The 21464-nt window shown below is 47.7% G+C and overlaps 1 protein-coding gene across 2 annotated transcripts in view; it reads left to right on the top strand.

Annotated features, from left to right (window-relative positions):
* sema6a (sema domain, transmembrane domain (TM), and cytoplasmic domain, (semaphorin) 6A) overlaps positions 1-21464 on the top strand; it is an 88170-nt gene that overhangs the window by 33216 nt on the left and 33490 nt on the right. For both annotated transcript variants that reach the window (XM_079732380.1, XM_079732379.1), the window contains exons 4-10: positions 4662-4722; positions 6377-6439; positions 7325-7426; positions 15657-15747; positions 18210-18329; positions 19081-19169; positions 21206-21423. In XM_079732380.1, the coding sequence (XP_079588506.1) occupies positions 4662-4722; positions 6377-6439; positions 7325-7426; positions 15657-15747; positions 18210-18329; positions 19081-19169; positions 21206-21423 (744 nt within the window). The remainder of the gene's footprint in view (positions 1-4661; positions 4723-6376; positions 6440-7324; positions 7427-15656; positions 15748-18209; positions 18330-19080; positions 19170-21205; positions 21424-21464) is intronic.

Below are 21464 nucleotides of genomic sequence, written 5' to 3'. Positions count from 1 at the left end.
AGAAGTCGGTATGTGTTTGTGTTGGTGTTTGTGTGTGTCCTGGGAATGTGTGTATGTGTGCACAGGTGTGTTTGTGTGTGTATGTGTGTACATGTTTGTGAGTGGGTATGTGTATACGTCTGCAAATATTTGTGTACTTCGTAGGTATGAGTGCGTTTGAATGTTTATATGACGGTGTGGGTCTGTGTGTGTGTGTGAGTGTGTGCATGTTAGCGTCTACGCATGTGTGTCGGCATCTGAATATGCATGCGTCGGTATGTGTGTGCGACCGTTTGTGTGTCTGTATGTGAGTGTGTGTGCGGGTGTCTGTGTGTGTGTCGGAATCTGAGCATGTATGCATCGGTATGTGTGTGACCGTTTGTGTGTCAGTGTGTGTGTGTGTGTACGTGGAATGTGAGTGTGTTTATAGGCCGGGGGGGTTTGGGGGAAGGAGGTGGGGTCAGAGCGATAGGTGTGGGGGCCGCATGCTAATCACGGCGCCCCTCTCCTCTGCCATCCGAGCGCGAGACGGTTTTGACAAAGGCCCCACCAGATGGAGCCGGCCGGCCCTCGGTCAGCCCAATAGAAATAGGCGGTTATGAAAACCACATTCTTCCGCACAAAGAGCCAGTGTTCACACGGGCCCGCATGGCTGCCGGTCCGCCCGGGACCGCCTCTCTCTCTCTCTCTCTCTCTCTCTCTCTCTCTCTCTGTCACTCTCTGTGGGGCTCGCTCCAATCTCAACGCGGCCGTCGCGCACATTCACCCTTGTTCTGCTGCGTCTTCCGATCATCCCCCTCCCGTCCTCCCTTCTGTCCCCCCACCCCGCTGTCGCTCCTCCCTCTGTCTCGTTCCTTTCCATCAATACTCGCCCTCTTACAGTGAACCCCCTCTATTCATGTGTCGGAGGATATTTGCATACCTTCCATGCGACTCACACATTTTTTGGGGGGAGCGTTTCGGGGAAACGCGAAGCACATGATTCATGTTGAATCCGCGTGTCTGCACTGGTTTGAGGAGGACTGTTGGTCTTCCGGGACATGTGTTGTGTTGTTGTCAAGCGGTAAGTTCTTCCACGAACGCGTGTGTTTTTAATCCACATACATAACCAGGGATGAGGGGTGTTTTGAACATATCTTTTTATCCACCCAGCGAAATAGAAGCGCGTTTTTAATTGAAATGTCTTGCCTGTGGGGCGACCCGACAGGGCAGAACGATGGATCTCATTAAGCTGTCCTGCCTCCTCTCTGACAGCGTGTCTGATAGCACACCCCGGTACACACTCGCCGATCACCCAGCGATGATGAAGACAGACAGGCTGACAGCTGTATGTGAGGGCAGGCGATGAAGACGCCACCACATCCAGTCCTCGGCTTCTTTAGGGCCGGTCGGAGAGCTCCCAATTTGCCCTGATCTTGGCACAACGACCCGACACTTTACACCCGTAAAACACCTGCGGCTCTTTGGAATGAAGTAGAAGTCCGTTTTACTTGATTCCTAATGTGGTTCAGCCTCCAGTGGAATCCGTGGTGGCGGTGTAATTGGAGCTCAGAGGAAGTGAATGAGGCCGTGGAGTGACGTGAACCCAGGTGCACAATGGCCAGCGGAGGAGAGGCTGCGAGAGGGCTCTGGAAGTCACACATGCATTACTTAGTGTGTATTTGCCGGCCGGATGTGGCGTGAGTGTGTATTTATGTGTGTGTGTGAGAGAGAGAGAGAGAGAGAGAGAGAGAGAGAGAGAGAGAGAGAGAGAGAGAGAGAGAGAACGAGAGAAGGAGAGAGAGAACGAGAGAAGGAGAGAGAGAACGAGAGAAGGAGAGAAGGAGAGAAGGAGAGAAGGAGAGAGAGAGAGAGAGAGAGAGAAGGAGAGAACGAGAGAACGAGAGAGAGAGAGAGAGAGAGAGAACAAGAGAACGAGAGAGAGAGAAGGAGAGAAGGAGAGAAGGAGAGAGAGAGAGAGAGAGAGAAGGAGAGAGAGAGAGAAGGAGAGAAGGAGAGAAGGAGAGAGAGAGAGAGAGAGAGAGAGAGAGAGAGAGAGAGAGAGAGAGAGAGAGAGAGAGAGAGAAGGAGAGAGAGAGAGAGAGAGAGAGAGAGAGAGAGAGACGAGAGAAGGAGAGAGAGAACGAGAGAACGAGAGAACGAGAGAACGAGAGAACGAGAGAACGAGAGAACGAGAGAGAGAGAGAGAGAGAGAGAGAGAGACATGGATGGTGGGTGCAGACAGGGTCCCACTACCAGATGTGTGTGCGTGCATATGCTTGTGTTCACGTGTGTGTGTGTGTGTGTGTGTGTGTGTGTGTGTTTGGATAGCTGGTGTTGACACAGACACAACCCCTCTATTGTCCCGCCTCCCCCGCCCCTCCTGCCTCCGTCTCCACTCAGGATGTTTGAGGGACGCATCATCGCTTGGCTTTCTCTTATCTCCTCTGGAACTCTGAGCAGATTTCTGAAACCACAGCAGCCAGTGGGAGGTTGTGGGGGGGGGGGGGGCTTGGTGGTTGGAGTGTGTGGTGGACAGGGCTGGAACCCACTGTCTCTTTGAAAGTGCTGTCAACAGTTGGAAGAGAGTGAAATGAGAGAGGGAGCCCTCTGGGTAGGGGAAGGTTACCTTTGAAATCCCCTTCCATTGGTAGCATTTAAAACAGAGCGCTGTCCACATGTGTTTAGTAGGGTCGTCCACGCAGCAAAGGCAATGATTGTGGATGATTTGCGTGATGTATACAGATACATAGGTATTTGGGACAATTGCGCGTTCGTTAAAAATAAATGCCTTTTCCTTTCTTGAAAGAAAATAAAGAAAGGATGAAAGAATCCAACCTAAATACAATATCTGTTGGTTGATTGTCGCAAATCACGGACCCGTTCTCTCCATAATCAGGTTTGCATGTGATGCCTTTGTGTTTCCATCTGGTAGCCCAGACAACTTGGTAGGAAGTTGAAAGAGCCGCTCTGCAAACTTAATCAACATCAATTAGTGCGAGAGGAGCGATCCGAGTGAACGGCTACCATGGGAGCGTAATGAAGAACAGTGCGCTGTCTAACATGAGTGCTCTGTGCCCCGCACTGCTGTACCGGCCGGTCAAGCCTGATTAAGCTCACACAGCCCTGGATCTGTCATTCGACCAATCAAGCAGAGTCGATTCAGAGAAGACCATGTCCGGGGCGTTTCGTTCATCCATTTGATCTACAGTGCTTATTTAGTTGAACTTACTTCCTTTCTTGTTAAGTTTTTTTTTTTTTTTTTTTAAGAAACAGATGTCTATTGGCATAGAGGAGAAGAATAAACGGTGAAAAGTAAAAAAAAATAAAATAAAAAAGAAGGCAGCCGACCCCTACATCGAAAATAAATGACTGGACACCCTTCAAAGCAAGCAACACATGGTGACACTTCTGCCTCAGCCAGCCCCCCACCAGCCCCCACCTGCCGGGGAAGGGAGAGGCTCTTCTTAATTCTGACTCATCTCCGCGATTAATTATTCAATTTGGGTGTCATGGCGGATAATGTAGAGCAGGTTTTATCCTTCAGGACAAGATGTCCGTCCCCAGGAAACCTATATAACTGGATTCAATTCAAGATGGCTGTTCCTCCCAAGACTTTATTAGGTTTAGTTAATGAGAGAGCGAGTGGGGACAGGGAGGGAATAATCCAGACCATAATTAAGCTGTGACTATGCTAGCGTTACACACTTTGATTAAAAACACATTTGCCAGCTAATCTCTGATAAAGTAATGCAGTTACATCGTTTTGCGCGGTCACCTTTTGTCTCCGTCTCCCTGATCTCTGCTAAGAAGACCCCACCCACCTCCTCCTTCTCTCTCTCTCTCGCTCTCTCTCTCTCTCTCTCTCTCTCTCTCTGGCTCTCTCCCTCCCTCCCTCTTTCATCGTACACTTCCCATACACCTTTACACCGCGCACCCACCCACCCTCCCCCCTTCCTCTCCCCCTTCCTGTCTGCACCCCGATTCTCCGTGGTAGGTAGGTCACACCCAGGCTCACCGCCACCCCACCACCTCCGCCCGCCACCTCCGCCCAATGGCCCGTGTCGTCGGCGGAGGTGGCCATTAACCCTTGTGGTTTTGATGTTTCCATATGTGTGGCCTCCGCCGCCCTCCGCTCACTTCACGTGGAACACAGGAGCAGCCCTTGTGTGCAATTCCAGGGCCGCCGCACATAGGTCTTCGAGTCTGGGCTTTTTTAATGAGCGTTAGTATAGATTTCCTGTGGCACAAACACTAGACTTAATTGACCTGAACAGTTCAGAGTGACTTGGCACCTCCTGCCTCTACCTCCCTCTCTGTTCCTAGACTCCCACCCACCCCCAAAGCCCCCAAAGACCTTTTCCCAGGGACAAAGGGGCTTTTGTCCCCGGGGCCCACGCCACGGGGCCCTAAACCTTTGTTGACTGTTTCTGTCTGACAGAGCAAATAGTGCTGGCCTCCTTTTGTTTATTGTTATTTTTTCCCCAGTTTGAACAAAGTTTACACAAGGGCCGGGTTTCAGACATGGGTGTGTTGCCTGCGGGGAGGGGAAGAGGAAGAAACAGGGATATTTTTGTTTGTTGAATTTCTGACTGTCTCTCTGACTTCTTATCTTTGTCTCCCTCCCCTCTTCCTCTCTGTCTGCCTGCCTGTCTGTCCGACTCTCCCTCCCTCTCTGTCTCTGTCTCTCTCTCTGCCTGCAGGGATCACATATACACTGTGGACACGGAGACTGCCAACAGTGAGGAGATCTATTTCAGCAAGGTGAGTGAGACATTGGTTTGTTTCTTCCCTATGTACATGCATACAGACACTCATATACACACCGACACACAATCACGCACACAAACACATGCACGCACACGCACACTTCCACTCACACGCACACACAAGCACACACACACACACACACACACAGACACACACAAACACCCACGCACACACATACAAACACACAGTCACACACACACACGTGCACGTGCACACCCGTGTCGTTATAGGCTATATTTAGCACAGTGACAACAAAGGATGCTTGCACGTGCGTGCGTGCCCGATGTGTGTGTTCGGTTGAGTTGGGCATGTTCCAGTCCCATCCAATACCCGTCCAAGCCCCACTAAGAACATTATCCAATCAATCAGTGAGAAATCCACCTGCGTCATCCCGGCTCATCGCTAGGACAACGGAAAGGCAGGCGGGGGCGATAAGGAAGCAGAGAGAAGCCTGCCGGAAGCGTGTAGGATGGGAGGCGGCGAGAAGGAGAGCAGACAGAGAATGAGGACAAGTAGCTTGGTAGAAGGCGGGAAAACAAAGACAGAGAGAGACCCAAATCAGAGGAGCGGTGCCGAAGCACAGGGAATAAAAGGACAATTATAACATTTATCATCCCTCCATAGATTTATATTTATTTATATTCATATTTATTTATGAAGACACTTTTATCTGTACATATTTATGCATAAATGCAAACATTAGAATTAGCATTTTATTTACAAAACCCTTCCGATGATAAAGGACCCCCCATGTGCAATCCTATTTGAAGATCTGCATTCACGCCAGCTCTTCCGAGGGATTATACATGCAAACACATCTCAAACAAAGCCCTTCTCATGTACACAACAACCTGCTAGCCCACCACCACACCCCTCCAACGCCCCAGCCCCCCACGTCAAAGCCCCGCTACTGGCCCTTAATGACTGCCGTCTCAAGATGAAAAGCAAGAGGGAGACCCTGAGATTGATTGATGACTGAAGGTCTTTAATCAGTGGCCTGGCTCCAAACATGCTGTCTTAACAGCCCCCTAGCACACACACACACACACACGCACGCACGCACGCACTCACAACACGCACAAGCTGACCCCCACACACACACATTCACCCAAACACACACACACACACACGGCGGCCACGGGTGGACAGCTAAACACTGACCCTTAGGCCAATCCAAGGAAGGAAATGAAGGTGTTTGGGCGTGTCTGGTGTCTGTGCGCATGTGTGTCTTTTGTGTGCACTTGTGCACATGGATGAGCAGCGCATCAATCAGGAGAAATGAGGTTTGAGGGCGGAAGCTTTGAGCTGCATCAGATAGACAGCCCACTGATCCAGGGCAGTATTGTGTTCCTTCCCCTCTGGCGCTGAATGCACACCATAAGTGGGGAGACTGACCCGGGATCAACGCCTAGAATGAAGTTCACCTCGGATCAGGGTCCCCAGAGCAGCCGATCAATGCCCTGAAAATGAAGAAGTTGGTTATTGATTAGAGCTATAGATTGGCTATTGACCTGGTTTTCCAGGGCGGGTCTCTCTTTTTTCTTGTCACTTGGAGTCTGGGTCTGTCTCTCTATTTTTGTTTCTCTGGTTCCTCCCTGTCTCCTGCTCTCTAACCTTCCCGTGGGCTGTTTTCTTTTCTTTCCATCAGAAAATGACATGGAAATCCAGGCAGGCGGATGTGGACACCTGTAGGATGAAGGGAAAACACAAGGTAAGGGAATTGTGCACACACACACACACACACACACAAACACACGCACACACACACACACACACACACACACACACACACACACACACACACACACACACACACGCACACACACACACACACACACACACACACACACACACACACACACACACACACACACACACACACATACACACATACAAACACACACATACATGCATGGCTCAATTCATTCCAGCAAGACACATACCAGGCAGGACATATACAATGCACAGCGTCTCCTCAGAGAGCTGCGCTCGGAGTCGTGGTGCGCTGGTGATACTCTGGTACGCCGGTCTGTGTAGAACAGGCGGTATTATTTCTTTCTTACGAGGTCCTGCTACATTATTCATCGTAACACAGATCCTAAGTGAGTCGTATATCACACACGTGCATGGCGTGGGGGTCGTGCACGTTAGGCCTCGACACGCACAGGTGCAATAACGCACTCCCTGCGGTTTCACGGGACAACGTGCCGTTTGGATTTATGAACAACATCTGCTCTACATATGGAGCCACTGCCTTGTTTCCATCGCTCCGCATTGACTGTCACTTTTCAGAGGCATCACACACTGCCCCCGAAATGAGTGCGCCGTGTCTATCAAACTTTATTAACGTCCCACTGACTCTTGGTACACTGTGTGCGGCAGGGACTCGTGGTGTCAGGGTGAAGTCATCACAACATATCGTGTATCCTCAGAGTTCATTGAATGCTCTTCGTGATGTCTGCTGCTTTGATCCTCTCACCTCCACACAGCATGGGGAACGTCGGGCTCTGGCTTTTGTTTCTAAAAGCTGTCATAATTCTCCCTGAACCGGGGGTTGTCTAAACTCTGCCTCCTCCTTTTCCTTTTACATCTGCAGGACGAATGCCACAACTTCATCAAGGTCCTCCTGCAGCAAAACGACGACACCTTGTTTGTGTGCGGAACCAACGCCTTCAACCCCTCGTGTCGCAGCTACAAGGTATTTCCGCGCTTGCTTGCCGCCCTTTTGATTCACGCACACGCCCAATCAACACCCGTGGTTATCCCGCGCACCGCGCAGTGGTGGGAGAGGTAGTGTTTCCGAGCGGCAGGTCGCTTTCCCCCTTTGATGATCCCTCCTTCTGGTCGTCTTGGCCCGGGCTGCTGTCTCGTCCTCCCGCAAGGCAATCTTTCACAGAGAAGCCCAGCGGGGTGGGGCTGGGGGTGGTGGTGGTGGTGGTGTTGCGGGGGTGGGGGTGGCGGTAGAGGTGAGGCGAGGTGTGGAGCGAAGGACATAGATGAATGACTTTGACAACTTTGCGGGCTCCTCCTCGCACGTCTCCATCTCCAGGTTTACCCGGGCGCGCTTGATTTAGAAGCAGCGGAAACCAAACTGCGTATTTAAACTGCGTGTACTCTCCTGGGCAGTGATATGCGTGCACACACACACACATACCCGCACGCACACCGGGGCGCGCACACTCACACCGGGGCGCGCACACTCACACCGCACTTTCAAAATCACACACACACGCACACACGCACAAACACGCGCACACACATACACACACGCACACACACACAGACACGCACACATAGACACACTCATGCATACATTCACGCACACACACACACACACACACACACACACATAGAATCACACATACCCACTGGCACGCATACACACATACACACCAATGCTGGCACTTAGACACACACACTGCCTCTTTCTCTCACTCTTTTGCACAGGCCCACACACTCCTACACACGCACACGGTGTAACAAAAGCAGTGGAGTGAAGTCTTGAAATCCGATTCGCCGTTCCTTTCTAAGTGGATGCCTACCTCACCTTAGCCACTCTGGCATAGCCACCAGATATTCCTTTAAAGAAGGCAACATCACTTTATGGAGATGTGTCTCCATGACCTCTGCAGGAGGGAGAAGGCATGGAGGTTCAGCCACGATAAACCATGATACCATGAGATAATGAAACGCTGTCCTTTAAGCCAATCCGTTGGAAGAGGATTTGACTTTGACACAGACACAACTGACAGCCATAAATAGATCAGACAACCAGACGGACAGAATAAGACAAGAATGCAGAAATACTGGCACACCAAAGTACACACTGTCATGGATGAGAGCGTTACATCGAACCACACAAAGAAAAGAAGGAGGATTAGAGTGAGAAGGACAGAGATACAGAGAGAGATACAGACACCACCTAACAAACGCATCAAGGTCAAACAGGTATTGTAACCAGCCTGCCGACCAGTTAGCCACCCTAGAGTGACATGAACATAAACAGATACATGAACAGGCAAGACTGCATGTTCTAAGAATGTTAAAATGTTATGTGTTGGGCTGTGGCATGGCGTGACAGAAACAGGACACCAAGAGGAGGTCGGTGAGGTGATCTGAGTGGAGCCCTCTTGCTCCTCCTCCTCCTCCTCCACCTCCTTCTCCCCCTCCTCCACTTCGTTCTCCTCATCCTCCTGCTCCTGTTCCTCCTCCTCCTCCTCCTCCTCCTCCACCTCCACCTCCCACTCCCCTAATTCTCCTCTTTTTCACCTCCTCCCTCTCCTCCTTCTCACCACCTCCTCCTCCTCCTCCTCCTCCGCCTCAGCCTCCCACTCCCCTCATTCTCCTCCTTCTCACCACCTCCTCCTCCACCTCCTCCTCCCCCTCCTCCTCCTGCTCCCCCATGGTGGAGAAGGTGTTGGTGGATCACCAGGGTTTGTTGATATGGAAAACAACCCGTCTCCGCCTGGACGGCTTTTGGGTTCAGCACACGAGACCCACCGTAGACGGTTGTCACTTAAGCCTCCACTCCAGGGGACTACTGGAATTTATGTGTGTGCATAAAGCAAGCTTGGTTTGTTTTCATGGACCCCTCACCGGGCGTTTGGTTACCACCTTGATTTTTGTTTTTTTACCTGTTATGATTCACACTGTCAGGGGTTTGCCGGCTGTGGCTCTCTCTCCCTCCGACACGGCTGGGGGATTCAGGGCAAGGAGCAGCAGCAGGAGCCGCAGCGATGGTGGTGGTGGCGGCGGTGGTGGTGGGGGTTTAATTGTGTCAGAGAGGTTGTGCGTACAGGCCTGGCTTTGGAAAACCATGCACACACACACATACACATAGATCCACATGTAGCGAGAGTACTGGCTGGCTCAGGGAAAAACATATTAGATGTGTGCACCCAAAAACACGCTCAATAAAATATAATTTTAAGGAGGGATATGAATAAAAAATACACAAGCAGGACAATATAGCGGCGCAGGCACAGGCCGTAAGACACACACACACAAACACACACATACACACACACACACACACACACACACACACACACACACACACACACGTACACACTTTTGACAGTTACGTTTATCAGCTAGTGTGTGTGTGTGTGTGTGTGTGTGTGTCTTTGTGTGTGTGTGTATATATCTGTGACAGCAGTGAAAGAAGCGTCTGTTTCCGGGGCCAGCATCATCCCTCATTAATCAACAAACCTGCGATGGGAGAGCGAGGGAGAGAGACAGAGAGACAGAGAGAGACAGACAGCAAGAGAGAGAGAGCCCTAACAAATGGTGTTCCCCAGACCCCGTCTACACAGCTCGACACTGTTGTTTACTCGTCTTGCTGCATCTAGTAGTTGATTAATCATTACTCATTCTGAGGTTGGATATTACATTACCTCTTATGGCCATGATCCACATCACACACACACACACACACAAAACACACACATGCACACACACACACACACACACACACACACACACACACACACACACACACACACACACACACACACACACACACACACACACACACACACACACACACACACCATAGAGACAAACACATACACCCAGAGACGTCGCACAGACACACCTGTCACACAGACACACATGTCACACAGACACACACACACACACACACACACACACACACACACACACACACACACACACACACAAACACACACACACACACAAACACACACCTACATACATATACACCTGCATGTCATGCCTGATTACATGTACAAGCACATTTACACACAGTAATGACGCACACACACACACAACACACACAAATACACACGCACACTGCTAATGATATTACCATCTAATATTGAAAAGCGGCACCTTTGCAGGCCTTGAACAGCCCATTCCCTTGGATTCTCTCCATTTGTGCTCCATCGACCCCTCCATCTTCTTCCCCACCTTAATTACTCCTATCTCCCTTATATCTTCTCTCCCATTCCCCCCCCCCCCTTCTCCTGTCTTCCCCTGGTGCCCACTTGGCGTGTTGTAATAAAAGCGGCCTAGCGCGATATATGACCGGGATCTGTTACATCACATGTTGCCAGGCAGGGCGGGCAAACCAGTCGGCAGTCTGTGGGCGGAGCTCTGGGGAACATGCTCCAAGGTGACGTAGTTTAGACCTGGGAGCTGGGAGCAGTGTAGTCTGAGGTCTATCGGGAAAAGGGTTAGGAATAGGATCTCAGGCGTTGGAGACAGTATTGTAGTTGTTCATTGGTCCACAAGAAAACGTACATGCAAATATCTATATTTATATCTATATATATATATATAGATATACATATACATATACATATACATATATATAGATATAGATATAAATATATCGATCAAAATGTACAAATATGCATTTCTCGCTGCACACAAATCGTGTTGTTTTCATCTTTTCCCTGAGTCGGCTGTTACATTCATCGATTCCTGGGCAAGTGAATGACAGGACCTTCGGCTGAGAGAAATCATTTTTCCTTGTTTTCCATTAAAACGACTTTATTGGACGTCCTAATAGACCTGTTTGTTTAACAGAGCCGTTACAGCGGTTGTAATCTCAAGACCTATAGAGGTCTGTCTCTAGGTTAAAAATACCCTCCCCCCTCTGGTGTAAAAGAGGGTTAACGACGGGGAGAGCTTGGCCTCAGATGACTGAAAAACAGGTTGCAGAGAAATGGGCCGTGACTGGAGCACAGGGAGATCTGTCCCCATTCGCCGTGCACTACCCTCTCGGGCCGCACTGAGCACTGTTGGGCACTTGCACTTTGCTTCAACTTTTCTGCACTTTCCTTCCACTAGAAGCTTGTGTTGGTAAATTGCACTCCGGGCATTGTCAGTGTAAAATCCAACCACAACGAGGTGGTCTAAACACCTGCGAGAATCCACAAACGCAAACGTTTGCTGATGTAGAAGATGGCTGGTATCCTTGTTTATCCTTCCATCTGTTTGAAGTAAGCTGGATTAAAAGAACATGCACGGTATGCATATTCCCAAAAACAATGTTTACACAAAGGGGCCTCTCGGTTGGCTGTAGTATCCCTCACACAACTTAGATACAACTTGGACACGCAGTTTCACAAACACCGCACTTTGTCACACTAAGAAAACAAACAAAGTAACAAGAACAATATTTAAGTATCACAGTTAATTAAGAGAGATTTTCATTTTACCCAGGGATTAACACCCCCAATATGATAACAATAAAATTACATAAAAAAAGGCGGCATCGCTTTAATAAGAAACGAGAATAAAGTAGATGTGTGATGAAGAAAAAAGAATCCTGCTTAATTAAATGCAGAGCCAATTATAACACTCCTGATAGGCCCGATTATTATGGGATAGCACTGTTTTGAATTTGTCCAATTAATTTGCATATAGCCTATTGATAGTGGAAATGAGTTGCCGTGGTAATTAATTCATCTAGATGTGTTGCACCTCAAGCGGGGCTTAATGTGAAAGTAACTTGTGAGGATGAGTCCCCATTCAACTATGTCTTCAAAAAGACAGTGAAACTCTATATTTGTCTTGTTTGCCGTGTCCCAGTGAAGAGAGCAAAAGTTTTTGGGGTGACTGTTTGTTATGCACGTACCACTAGCGGCATAGAGTGAAATGGTTGCAACCACAAAACTTTCACAAGTAAGTCACAGAGTTATGCTGTAGCCAGACACCCGTTCGTTGTGGGCGGTAGACAAGCATTTAATGTGAGGTGTGGGGGATAAAAGGAAGATAGAATTACGCATGGCTTATCCTTTGTATTCCTCTAAAACTACCCTTTCATGTTTCTCTTTCTTTGTCAGTGGAGTTGAAAGCATAAACAGACGCTAGAAAAAAAAATCCCAGTTAAACATCAAACTAGTGTTTAAATTATATGATTCCTGCTGCCGCTTTTATGTGTATTGGTCACCTTGTCTCCTTTTGAAAGATTTTTTGCCAAATTCTTAATGTGCGCCACACAGGTTGTCCCCCCATGTTATTATGTGTCTGTGTGTGTGTGTGTGTGTGTGTGTGTGTGTGTGTGTGTGTGTGTGTGTGTGTGTATGTGTGTAAAGTGTGTAGTGTTTTTGCGTGTCTCTCTCTCCTCCCTCTCTCTCTCGGTGTGGTTAAATCTTTAAATCTCAGGCTTTATGTGAGGCTGTCTGTTGTTTCTCTGTGCATGCCCGTTTGACAGCAGATTGGGCCTGTATATCTGTGGCTGGGCCTGGGAGTCTCTGCCTCCCATTCAAACAGCAGGAATAGATCACTGACAACGGGCCAAACTCACCAGACAGGGGTCATTGCCACGGTGAAATGAACCCAGAGAGGGGTGGAGGTGTGGGGGGGTTGGAGGTGTAGGGGGTGTAGAGGGGCTGGAGGCGGTTCCCCCGCCGTGCTGCAGGGGGAGAGATAATGCTGATGGCGTTGGCGTTTTTTTTGTCTGCCGTGGCAGGGACAAAGCAATAGCAAGAGAGATGATTTTATAAAGAGAGAGAGAGGGGGGAGGGGGATGGAGAGAGAGAGAGAAAAAGAGAGAGAGAGAGAGAGAGTGTGAGAGAGAGAGAGAGAGAGAGAGAGAGAGAGAGAGAGAGACAATGAAGCTGCTGATTCCACTGTCTAATCTCGAAACAGACACTGAGCCTCGCTCCTTCTGTGTGTCGTAACATCATCTCTCCCCGCTCACCTCCAGTTCCTCACCTCGGCTTGCTCACACCGCCTCTGGTATAATACCCTCCGCCAAATCCATAATTACTATTATTATGCTCTGTTATTATTTTATATTCCAGCCGAAGAAACACTGAGAGGAGGTGAGCCGCACGGAAATGCACTGGTGCTCACTGTTTGTTTTGAAAGGTCCCCGGCAATTCCTTTTTGCCTTGCCAAATGCGCTTCAACAATTTCTCTGGCAGGTTTTCCAGTGCAGCACTAGGGGTGTGTGACCTTTTTAGTGGGCAGATGATAACTGTTTCCGCCAAGACAGGAATAGAAAACAAAATGACCTGTTTAGAGACCAGAAAGGGCAGCGTAAGCACTTTGGCGTCCTGGCAGGCTGCAGCCTTTGTTGAGAGAGAGAGAGAGAGAGAGAGAGAGAGAGCAGACAAACAAAAAAAATGAAATAGCCATGTATGAACCAAATCAGCATACAGTACAGCGTGTCAAAGACTGCTTGGACCACAGTCAGCTCAAGCAGAGACCAAATATATTTTCCATGAATGTTTGTGTATTTGTCTGTGTTTATGTGACCTTGTTTTGTCTATGTATGTGTCTGTTTGTTTCTGTGTGGGTGGCTGAGGGAGTTCTTGTGATTGTGTGTCTATGTGTATGTGTGTGTGTGTGTGTGTGTGAGTGTGTGTGTGTGTGTGTGTGTGTGTGTGTGTGTGTGTGTGGGGGGGGGGGGTTGTTTCTGTGTGTGTGTGTGTGTGTGTGTGTGTGTGTGTGTGTGTGTGTGTCTATGTCTGTGTCTGTGTGTCTGGTATTTCGCCAACTCAAGTGTATGTCCCGGGGCAGCTCCACTGAGGAAGACATGCCGCCCGTGGTGGGTTGACCTCTGAACCTGAACTCGTTCTCATCCATGTCTGACAATGATGATGAAGTCCAACTGGGACGAGAACAGCAAAAAAAAGAAAGTGCTAGTTGAATTCAAATATCAAGTACCAAGGATGTTACTCTCGTGCTTAAAGCGACAAAAATATTAAATTTCCAGCAAAATGGCTCTAAGATTACGGAAGGTGACAAGACATACTGGAGGACATATGAATATGTTAAACACACATTCAACCCACTCTATACCAAATTTTTACTACCAATCTTCAAGATAATCCTTAATCCTCTTTGTACCACTTGCGTGCCACTTACAAACCCTTCTGGAATGCTAGAAATACAACTGTCCTAAACAGTTACAAAACAACTTAAATTCACTATAAAATAAACGATTGTGGCTTCAGGATTTAATTTTCCCCTTTGTAGCGTTTTCTCTCCTTTGTTGGTGTGTTTGTTTGTCGTAGACGTTTTTTTACTCCACAGTAAAACGTGTTTCTGTTTAGCAGTTGGGTGGAAAGCACCATAGAGCTTGGTAAATAAAAAAAAAAGAGTAAATGGCAATTTATGGATGGGGAGATACCAGGAGGTGCTATTGATGGTGGAACTTAGATGAACATAATACCATGACAGAATATTACCTGCCATTGATCGGAGTATCGGTCTGTTGTTTGCCTCTGGGGGTATTCGTTCCAGCATATGGGAACAGTGACAGTGCAGAGGAACAGTGCTGCGTGTGTGTGTGTGTGTGTGTGTGTGTGTGTGTGTGTGTGTGTGTGTGTGTGTGTGTGTGTGTGTGTGTGCGTGTCTGTTTGTGTGTGTGTGTGTGTGTGTGTGTGTGTGTGTATGTGTGTGTGTGTGTGTGTGTGTGTGTATGTGTGTGTTTGGTCAAATGTACAGAGGATGGATTAAAGCAGGAGACTTGCTGAATTAATACTCAGCGTGAAACTTGTGGCCTTGGAAAGTGTCTATTTTTTACCTTTCGCTCGCAGTGACACTTTCCCATAGACTCCCAACTGCTGTGCTTTCATTGCACCCAGTGGGACACCAAAGTGGTATCCGCGGGATCTTTAGAGATCAGGTCAGAATCTGTAGAACTAATGAAGACGTGACCGGGTTGGGCAAAATTGTTCCCTGGGCTGTATTTTCTGTTCCACTTAAACAACCTGTTTCATCTCCTCTATCTCATGACATCTTATTGAGACTCAACTTTGAGTTACCAAGCCCTTTGACACATTATATTCACCTACATTGTACCGACCAGCAACACTTTTGCATACTTTACATAGAGAAAGAAATCCATGCTAGCTATCGCTAACATGAACCGCTTCTTTTGTGGTGTTGTGTCTTTCTACTGTGTCCACAATGTTGGACCCTGACCTCTTCTTCTCCGACCCCAGATGGACACGTTGGAGCCCCAGGGTGAGGAGATCAGTGGAATGGCGCGGTGCCCATATGACGCCAAGCACGCCAACGTAGCCCTGTTTGCTGGTAAGTCCCCTGGGATATGGTGTCATGCTTTTACTGCCTGGGAAATCAGTGTGCTGGCTCATTTGTTAATGTCCTGTGATCTTGTAGATGTGTGTGTGTGTGTGTGTGTGTGTGTGTGTGTGTGTGTGTGTGTGTGTGTGTGTGTGTGTGTGTCTGTGCGTGGGTGTGTGTGCGTGTGTGTGTGTGTGTGCGTGTGTGTTTGTGTTATTTTCTGATCAGGTTGGCAGCATGGTTAGCCCAAGGAACATGTGGCTCTCAGATCTCCTTTTAGAGCCCATTACGTCCCATTACAAAGAGCCATAGTTGAATTGTTTCAATTCGTAGTCGTTCCAGTATTGTTTAGCTTTTTCTTATATTCTTTAGTGCCAGAAACATTAATCCCAATTTTTCTTATTGGCAGCTATTAAGCCTTGAAACATATTTAAAGTAGATTATAAAGCCTGAGTCTCCTGGAGCTCAGGGATTAGCTGCGGTTGTATTTAATATCTTTCGCCATGCCTTGTGGCTTTTTCTAATGGCGCTGCTCTGACACCACGTCGAGCGCAGAATCCAATCTCTGTTACTGACACGAGAGCTGCCCACTGAACTTTGGGACCACTTTGGGTTTGCCCGAGGAATTCACTAACTGTTACGGGGCTTTGGATGGACACCAAGACTGTCATTTAATGTAACACGAGAGGAGGGGAATATTGGTTCTTTCTTTCTTTCTTTCTCTCTTTCTTTCTTTCATTCTTTCTTTCTTTCTTTCTTTCTTTCTTATGTTTGGTCTTTTGTTTGTTCTTTCTTTTGTTAGCTTGCTCATTATTTCTTTCGATCCTTCTTTTCTTTCTTGATTTCGTTTTTTCCTTCCTTAGTAGTTTGATAGTTCTTACTTTCTTTTATTAGCTATTGCGTGCTGTCCTGGTTTCTTTCCTTCTTTATTTACGTTCATCAATTTGTTCTTCCTTTCTTTCTTTACTTTATCATCCTGTTTTCCTTTCCTTCTTTATTCTTTCTTTCTTTCCTTGTTCTTTCCTTCTTTCTTTCTTGTCTTTATCATCCTGTCTTCCTTTCCTTCTTTCTTCTTTTTCTCCTCCTCCTGTTCTGTCATTGATTCCTTCATGCTCTCTTCTCTCCTTCTCTATAAAACCTCACGAGGGAATAAAAAGCCACAAACGGATGGAAGCCAAATGAGTCATCCTTCCCCTAGTGGCACGGGGGTCGGAGGGGGATTATTACGACACAATTCGCGAGACCGCTGAAGACACACACACTCCCCCCGGGGTCATTCTCTGTGCGGACCGGTTCACCAGGGGCCGGTGCGCTGCCCGGGTGTTTAGGGGAGAGTAGGAGGCCCGGCTTGGCCAGTGCTGCTCGGGTGAAGCTCAGAGTTATCGAGAGGGTTCCTCGCGTTCCGATCCCTTCAATTATGTAGTTTGAGTTTCCACTGCGGTCATAGCAAAGCTAGGCTGAGGTCATTCTAGATGTGGATAGTGTTTTTATCCCGTGTTTGTGTGTTTGTGTGTGTGTATGTGTGTTTAAGTGTGTGATTGAGTGTGCATGTGTGTGTGTGTGTGTGTGTGTGTGTGTGTGTGTTGTATGTGTGTTTGAGGGTGTGATTGAGTGTGCATGTGTGTTTGTGTAGTTTTGGGTTTAAGTGTGCATGCATATGTGCTTGTGTGTGTTCCTGCTAATGTGTATTCAAGTGTGCATGTTTTTCTGTTCAAATGTGTGTCTGTGTGTGTGTGTGTGTGTGTGTGTGTGTGTGTGTGTGTGTGTGTGTGTGTGTGTGTGTGTGTGTGTGTGTGTGTGTAAATGTGTGTGTGTGTGTGTGCGTGTTCATGCAAAGACATGTGTGGCATGTGCATATTTGTATATGTGAACGTGTATTTATACGTGTAGTCATTCATGTGTATTTATGTGTTTGTGTCAAGGTTTGGTAGGGTTCAAGGAGCCTGTATTTCTCGTAGTGTGTATGGATCTTTTGTCAGTTTGTGTTTGTATTGCTACACACCTCGGGCCGGGAGGCGATCCCTAAATTTGCTCCAAGCTTTTAAAGTTGTTTGTTTGTTAAGCCTCCCCGTTGTCTGCCCTGGCGCCCTGGTGAGTTTGTGGGTCTCCTCTGTCTCCCTGGGCTGGTCCAGCCATGAAACAGCTTGTGCTGTTTCCAGACGGAACAGGAATGCGTTTGTTTCTGTATTGGGCTTATTTGCGCTTTGTTTAATATCCCCTCTTTCAATCCTCTCACCTATTCCTCTCACTGCACTATTCTCTCTCTCTCTCTCTCTCTCTCTCTCTCTCTCTCTCTCTCTATCTCGCTGTCACACTCTCTTTGCCTTTGTCTCTCTCACTCTCTCCATCTATCTCTCACTCTTTTCTTACTCTTTATTTATCCTCCTTCTTTTCTGTTGGTTCCCCTCCCTCCCTCTCTTAATTTCCATCTCTTTTATCTCTCTTTTCCCTCCCGTCATCTCTCCCGCCAGATGGCAAGCTCTACTCGGCCACGGTGACAGACTTCCTGGCCATCGACGCCGTCATCTATCGTAGCCTGGGCGACAGCCCGACTCTGCGGACCGTCAAACACGACTCCAAGTGGCTGAAAGGTGAGCGAAAGGGATCAACAAACAAGTCCTGGAGCTTGGAACCAATGAGCCCATGAGTGACGTGTTGGAAAACAAACTGAGTCTGGACACGCATTCCTGAGCGTGTCTTTGTATATGTGTGATTTATGATTTGGTAAGGCACTTGTGCGCGCTTATGCGTGAACGCCTGTGCATGTGTGTGTGTGTGTATGTGCTTGGGTGGGTATCGGTAAGTGTGTTTGTGTGAACGTGTACGCATGTCTTCGGGTCACATCTGTGCTTACTTCAATGCGTACCTGCCTGCATGTGGTAGGATCTTTGTGTATGTGTATTTGTGTTGGTTCGTCAATATGTGTGTCTATGCCTCTTAGTTCTTCTGTGAATGGGTCTTACCGCTCCACATGTAAGACCAGGGGCCGTCCTGCGGTTCACACTCTGTTGGCAGCAGTCATTTGGCCAACCTGCGCTGGTGATGGTGATGGTGGGCCAGGAAATTGCTGTGCCCTTTAAACTAACAAGCCGAGGTTCAGCCAACCTGAAACCAATACACAGGACTCCCTTAAACTTCAATGCAAAATGTCCCTGTTGGCATGATGAATGATGTGGTTACACAAGACATGCACTTAATGCCTTTCTGCGACATACAGTGCATATACACGGCATTACCTTTCACTGTGATGTTCTATGTAAAAGCAACAAAGCCTAAACTGTTCTGACATGTAACAAATCCTCCTTTTTATTCTGGTTTGTTTGTCTTTTTCAAATCACGCAGAGCCCTACTTTGTCCAGGCCGTCAATTACGGAGACTTCATCTACTTCTTCTTTCGGGAAATAGCGATGGAGTACAACACAATGGGAAAGGTGAGGGCGAGAGAGCCTTTTGTTGGTTTTGTATTTTTCGGACGCTAATCAGCGGTGACTACCTACTTACTGGGAGATGCAGGAAGTTCCTGAGGAAGCAAACAGGAAGTGGGCGCCTCCGTAAAAGGAGCAGAGTTCTATCAGGAGCGGCACGGCGTCTGAACAACATCTTAGCGATTGATAAACACCGGGGACGGGATGCAGAGGCAGAAATAGAAAAACATGCGGATGTCTCTAGAAAATCCATTTTTGAGGGCTAAATATATCTCAATGCACGTCCGCATCTGCCAGGCCTGTACAAACTGGACCAATGACCTCTGCATTCTCCCAAAGGAACTCCACCGGTGTATCTTTCAGGAAAATCTGACATATACAGGAAACAGGGTGGGAAGATAAAAGCAATTTTTCCGTCCTCTACTTTTTCCGTTTTTTTTCACCAGATGGGCGTTCTATTAATCTGTTTATGCCCGTTTTGTATAACTGGTATAGTGAAATCCCTTAGTTACTAGCTTTCAGAAAGTGAAGTATATCTTTTTTATTAACCTTCCATTTTTTTTTTCAACAATTATTTTAATGTGGTGAGACAGGCACAGAGCACTTGATGTGTGTATGTGTGTGTGTATGTGTGTGTGTGGGTGTGTGTGTGTGTGTGTGTGTGTGTGTGTGTGTGTGTGTGTGTGTGTGTGTGTGTGTGTGTGTGTGTGTGTGTGTGTTGAATACAACAGGCAGCCTAAAAGCCACACACGATAATAAATTCACAGTCAACATTGACATGCACATCAGTCTATTCATTCCACCGGGTCTTTTGAACGGAATAGCGGTATAATTATTCCTGTGACATTTTCCGTACGGTTCAGAGAGTAATGACATATTTTAGGGAAACTGGATTTGTTAGTTGTAATTTATTTATTACCCTGCTGAAAGGCCAGGTCCAGTAATAAAATATTTTTTCTGTTTATTTTACCTTTAAATGCTTGATGTAATCTTTAACGTGCTGTCATCTGAAACTTACTAAATATATAGATGGATAACAAGATAGATAGATATTAAAACTCTAACAAACCACTGAGGCATAAGAAGTACAGGTTGCTAAAGTAATATATGCATGGTATCTATTTCTCGTTTTTGATTGCCAAAGTTTGTGTGTGTGTGTGTGTGTGTGTGTGTGTGTGTGTGTGTGTGTGTGTGTGTGTGTGTGTGTGTGTGTGTGTGTGTGTGTATGTACGTGTGTGAGTATGAGTGTGCGCGCGTGTGTCGATTTGATTTAAGTGTAGGTTAGGCCATTCTCACTGTGTTTACCTATTTGCTATCCGAGTTCAGGTTTCGATTTATTGCTATAAGTACGCAGTGACTATGACCAATTACACCGCTGACAACACGATCTTACAAGAGACTAGCAATTATCCTGCTGGACTCCATACAACTATATTTAAACAAAGAAATTCTGCTGCCGCTGCCAGGTGCAGCCTTTTAACACTCTGTCAAACACACGCTTCCTCCCCAGTGTCTTTAATTTGGCGTTTACTTGACACGGTTTCCAATCGTACCCTCGCAAGCTGTTAAGTATCGAGGCCTCTAAGCAGTGGGACCAAGAGTGACCTTCACCGTGTGAAGATATAGCTCTTCCCAGGAGACAGATTTTTAGTGGTTATTAAAATCAAATGACCAGAGACCGACTGTTACTTGGTATAGTGACAAAGAAGAGGTCGGAAGTAGTTCACAGCATCAAGCGCCGCTTCCATATGGGAAATGGTCTGTCTGACTTGCTCGCTATCACGGAGCCTGTTGCGGCCTTACTCCCAAATCCGAATCAAGGTCTGTATAAAATGGGGGACGAGGGGACATGGGTTTGACTTTCTGATGAGGTGTTTGGTCTGTGACCTGGCATCTTTCTTCCTCCAACCACTCCCTGCGCTCTTTAGTTCTCCTCCAGCATAGATCCGATTGGCGGATTTTGCCATTATAACGTAACTTTTGCTTGACGTTTGAAGAGCGGTACTGATGTGCTTCTGTCTGTGTGTCTGTCCGCCGGTCAGGTGGTGTTTCCGAGGGTGGCCAGGGTGTGCAAGAACGACCGTGGTGGCTCCCAGCGTGTCCTGGAGAAGCAGTGGACGTCCTTCCTCAAGTCGCGCCTCAACTGCTCCATCCCCGGGGACTCGCACTTCTACTTCAACATCCTGCAGGCCGTCACCAATGTCATCCACATCAATGGGCGGGACGTCGTCATGGCGACCTTCTCCACGCCCTACAACAGGTACCTTGAGCGACGGCGATGGGTTGAGGCCGTAGAGTAGA

Source organism: Pollachius pollachius, assembly GCF_949987615.1.
Source record: "Pollachius pollachius genome assembly, chromosome: 1".
Lineage (NCBI taxonomy): Eukaryota > Metazoa > Chordata > Actinopteri > Gadiformes > Gadidae > Pollachius > Pollachius pollachius.
Note: the sequence above shows the minus strand (reverse complement) of the source record. Positions and strands in the feature narration are given on the sequence as shown.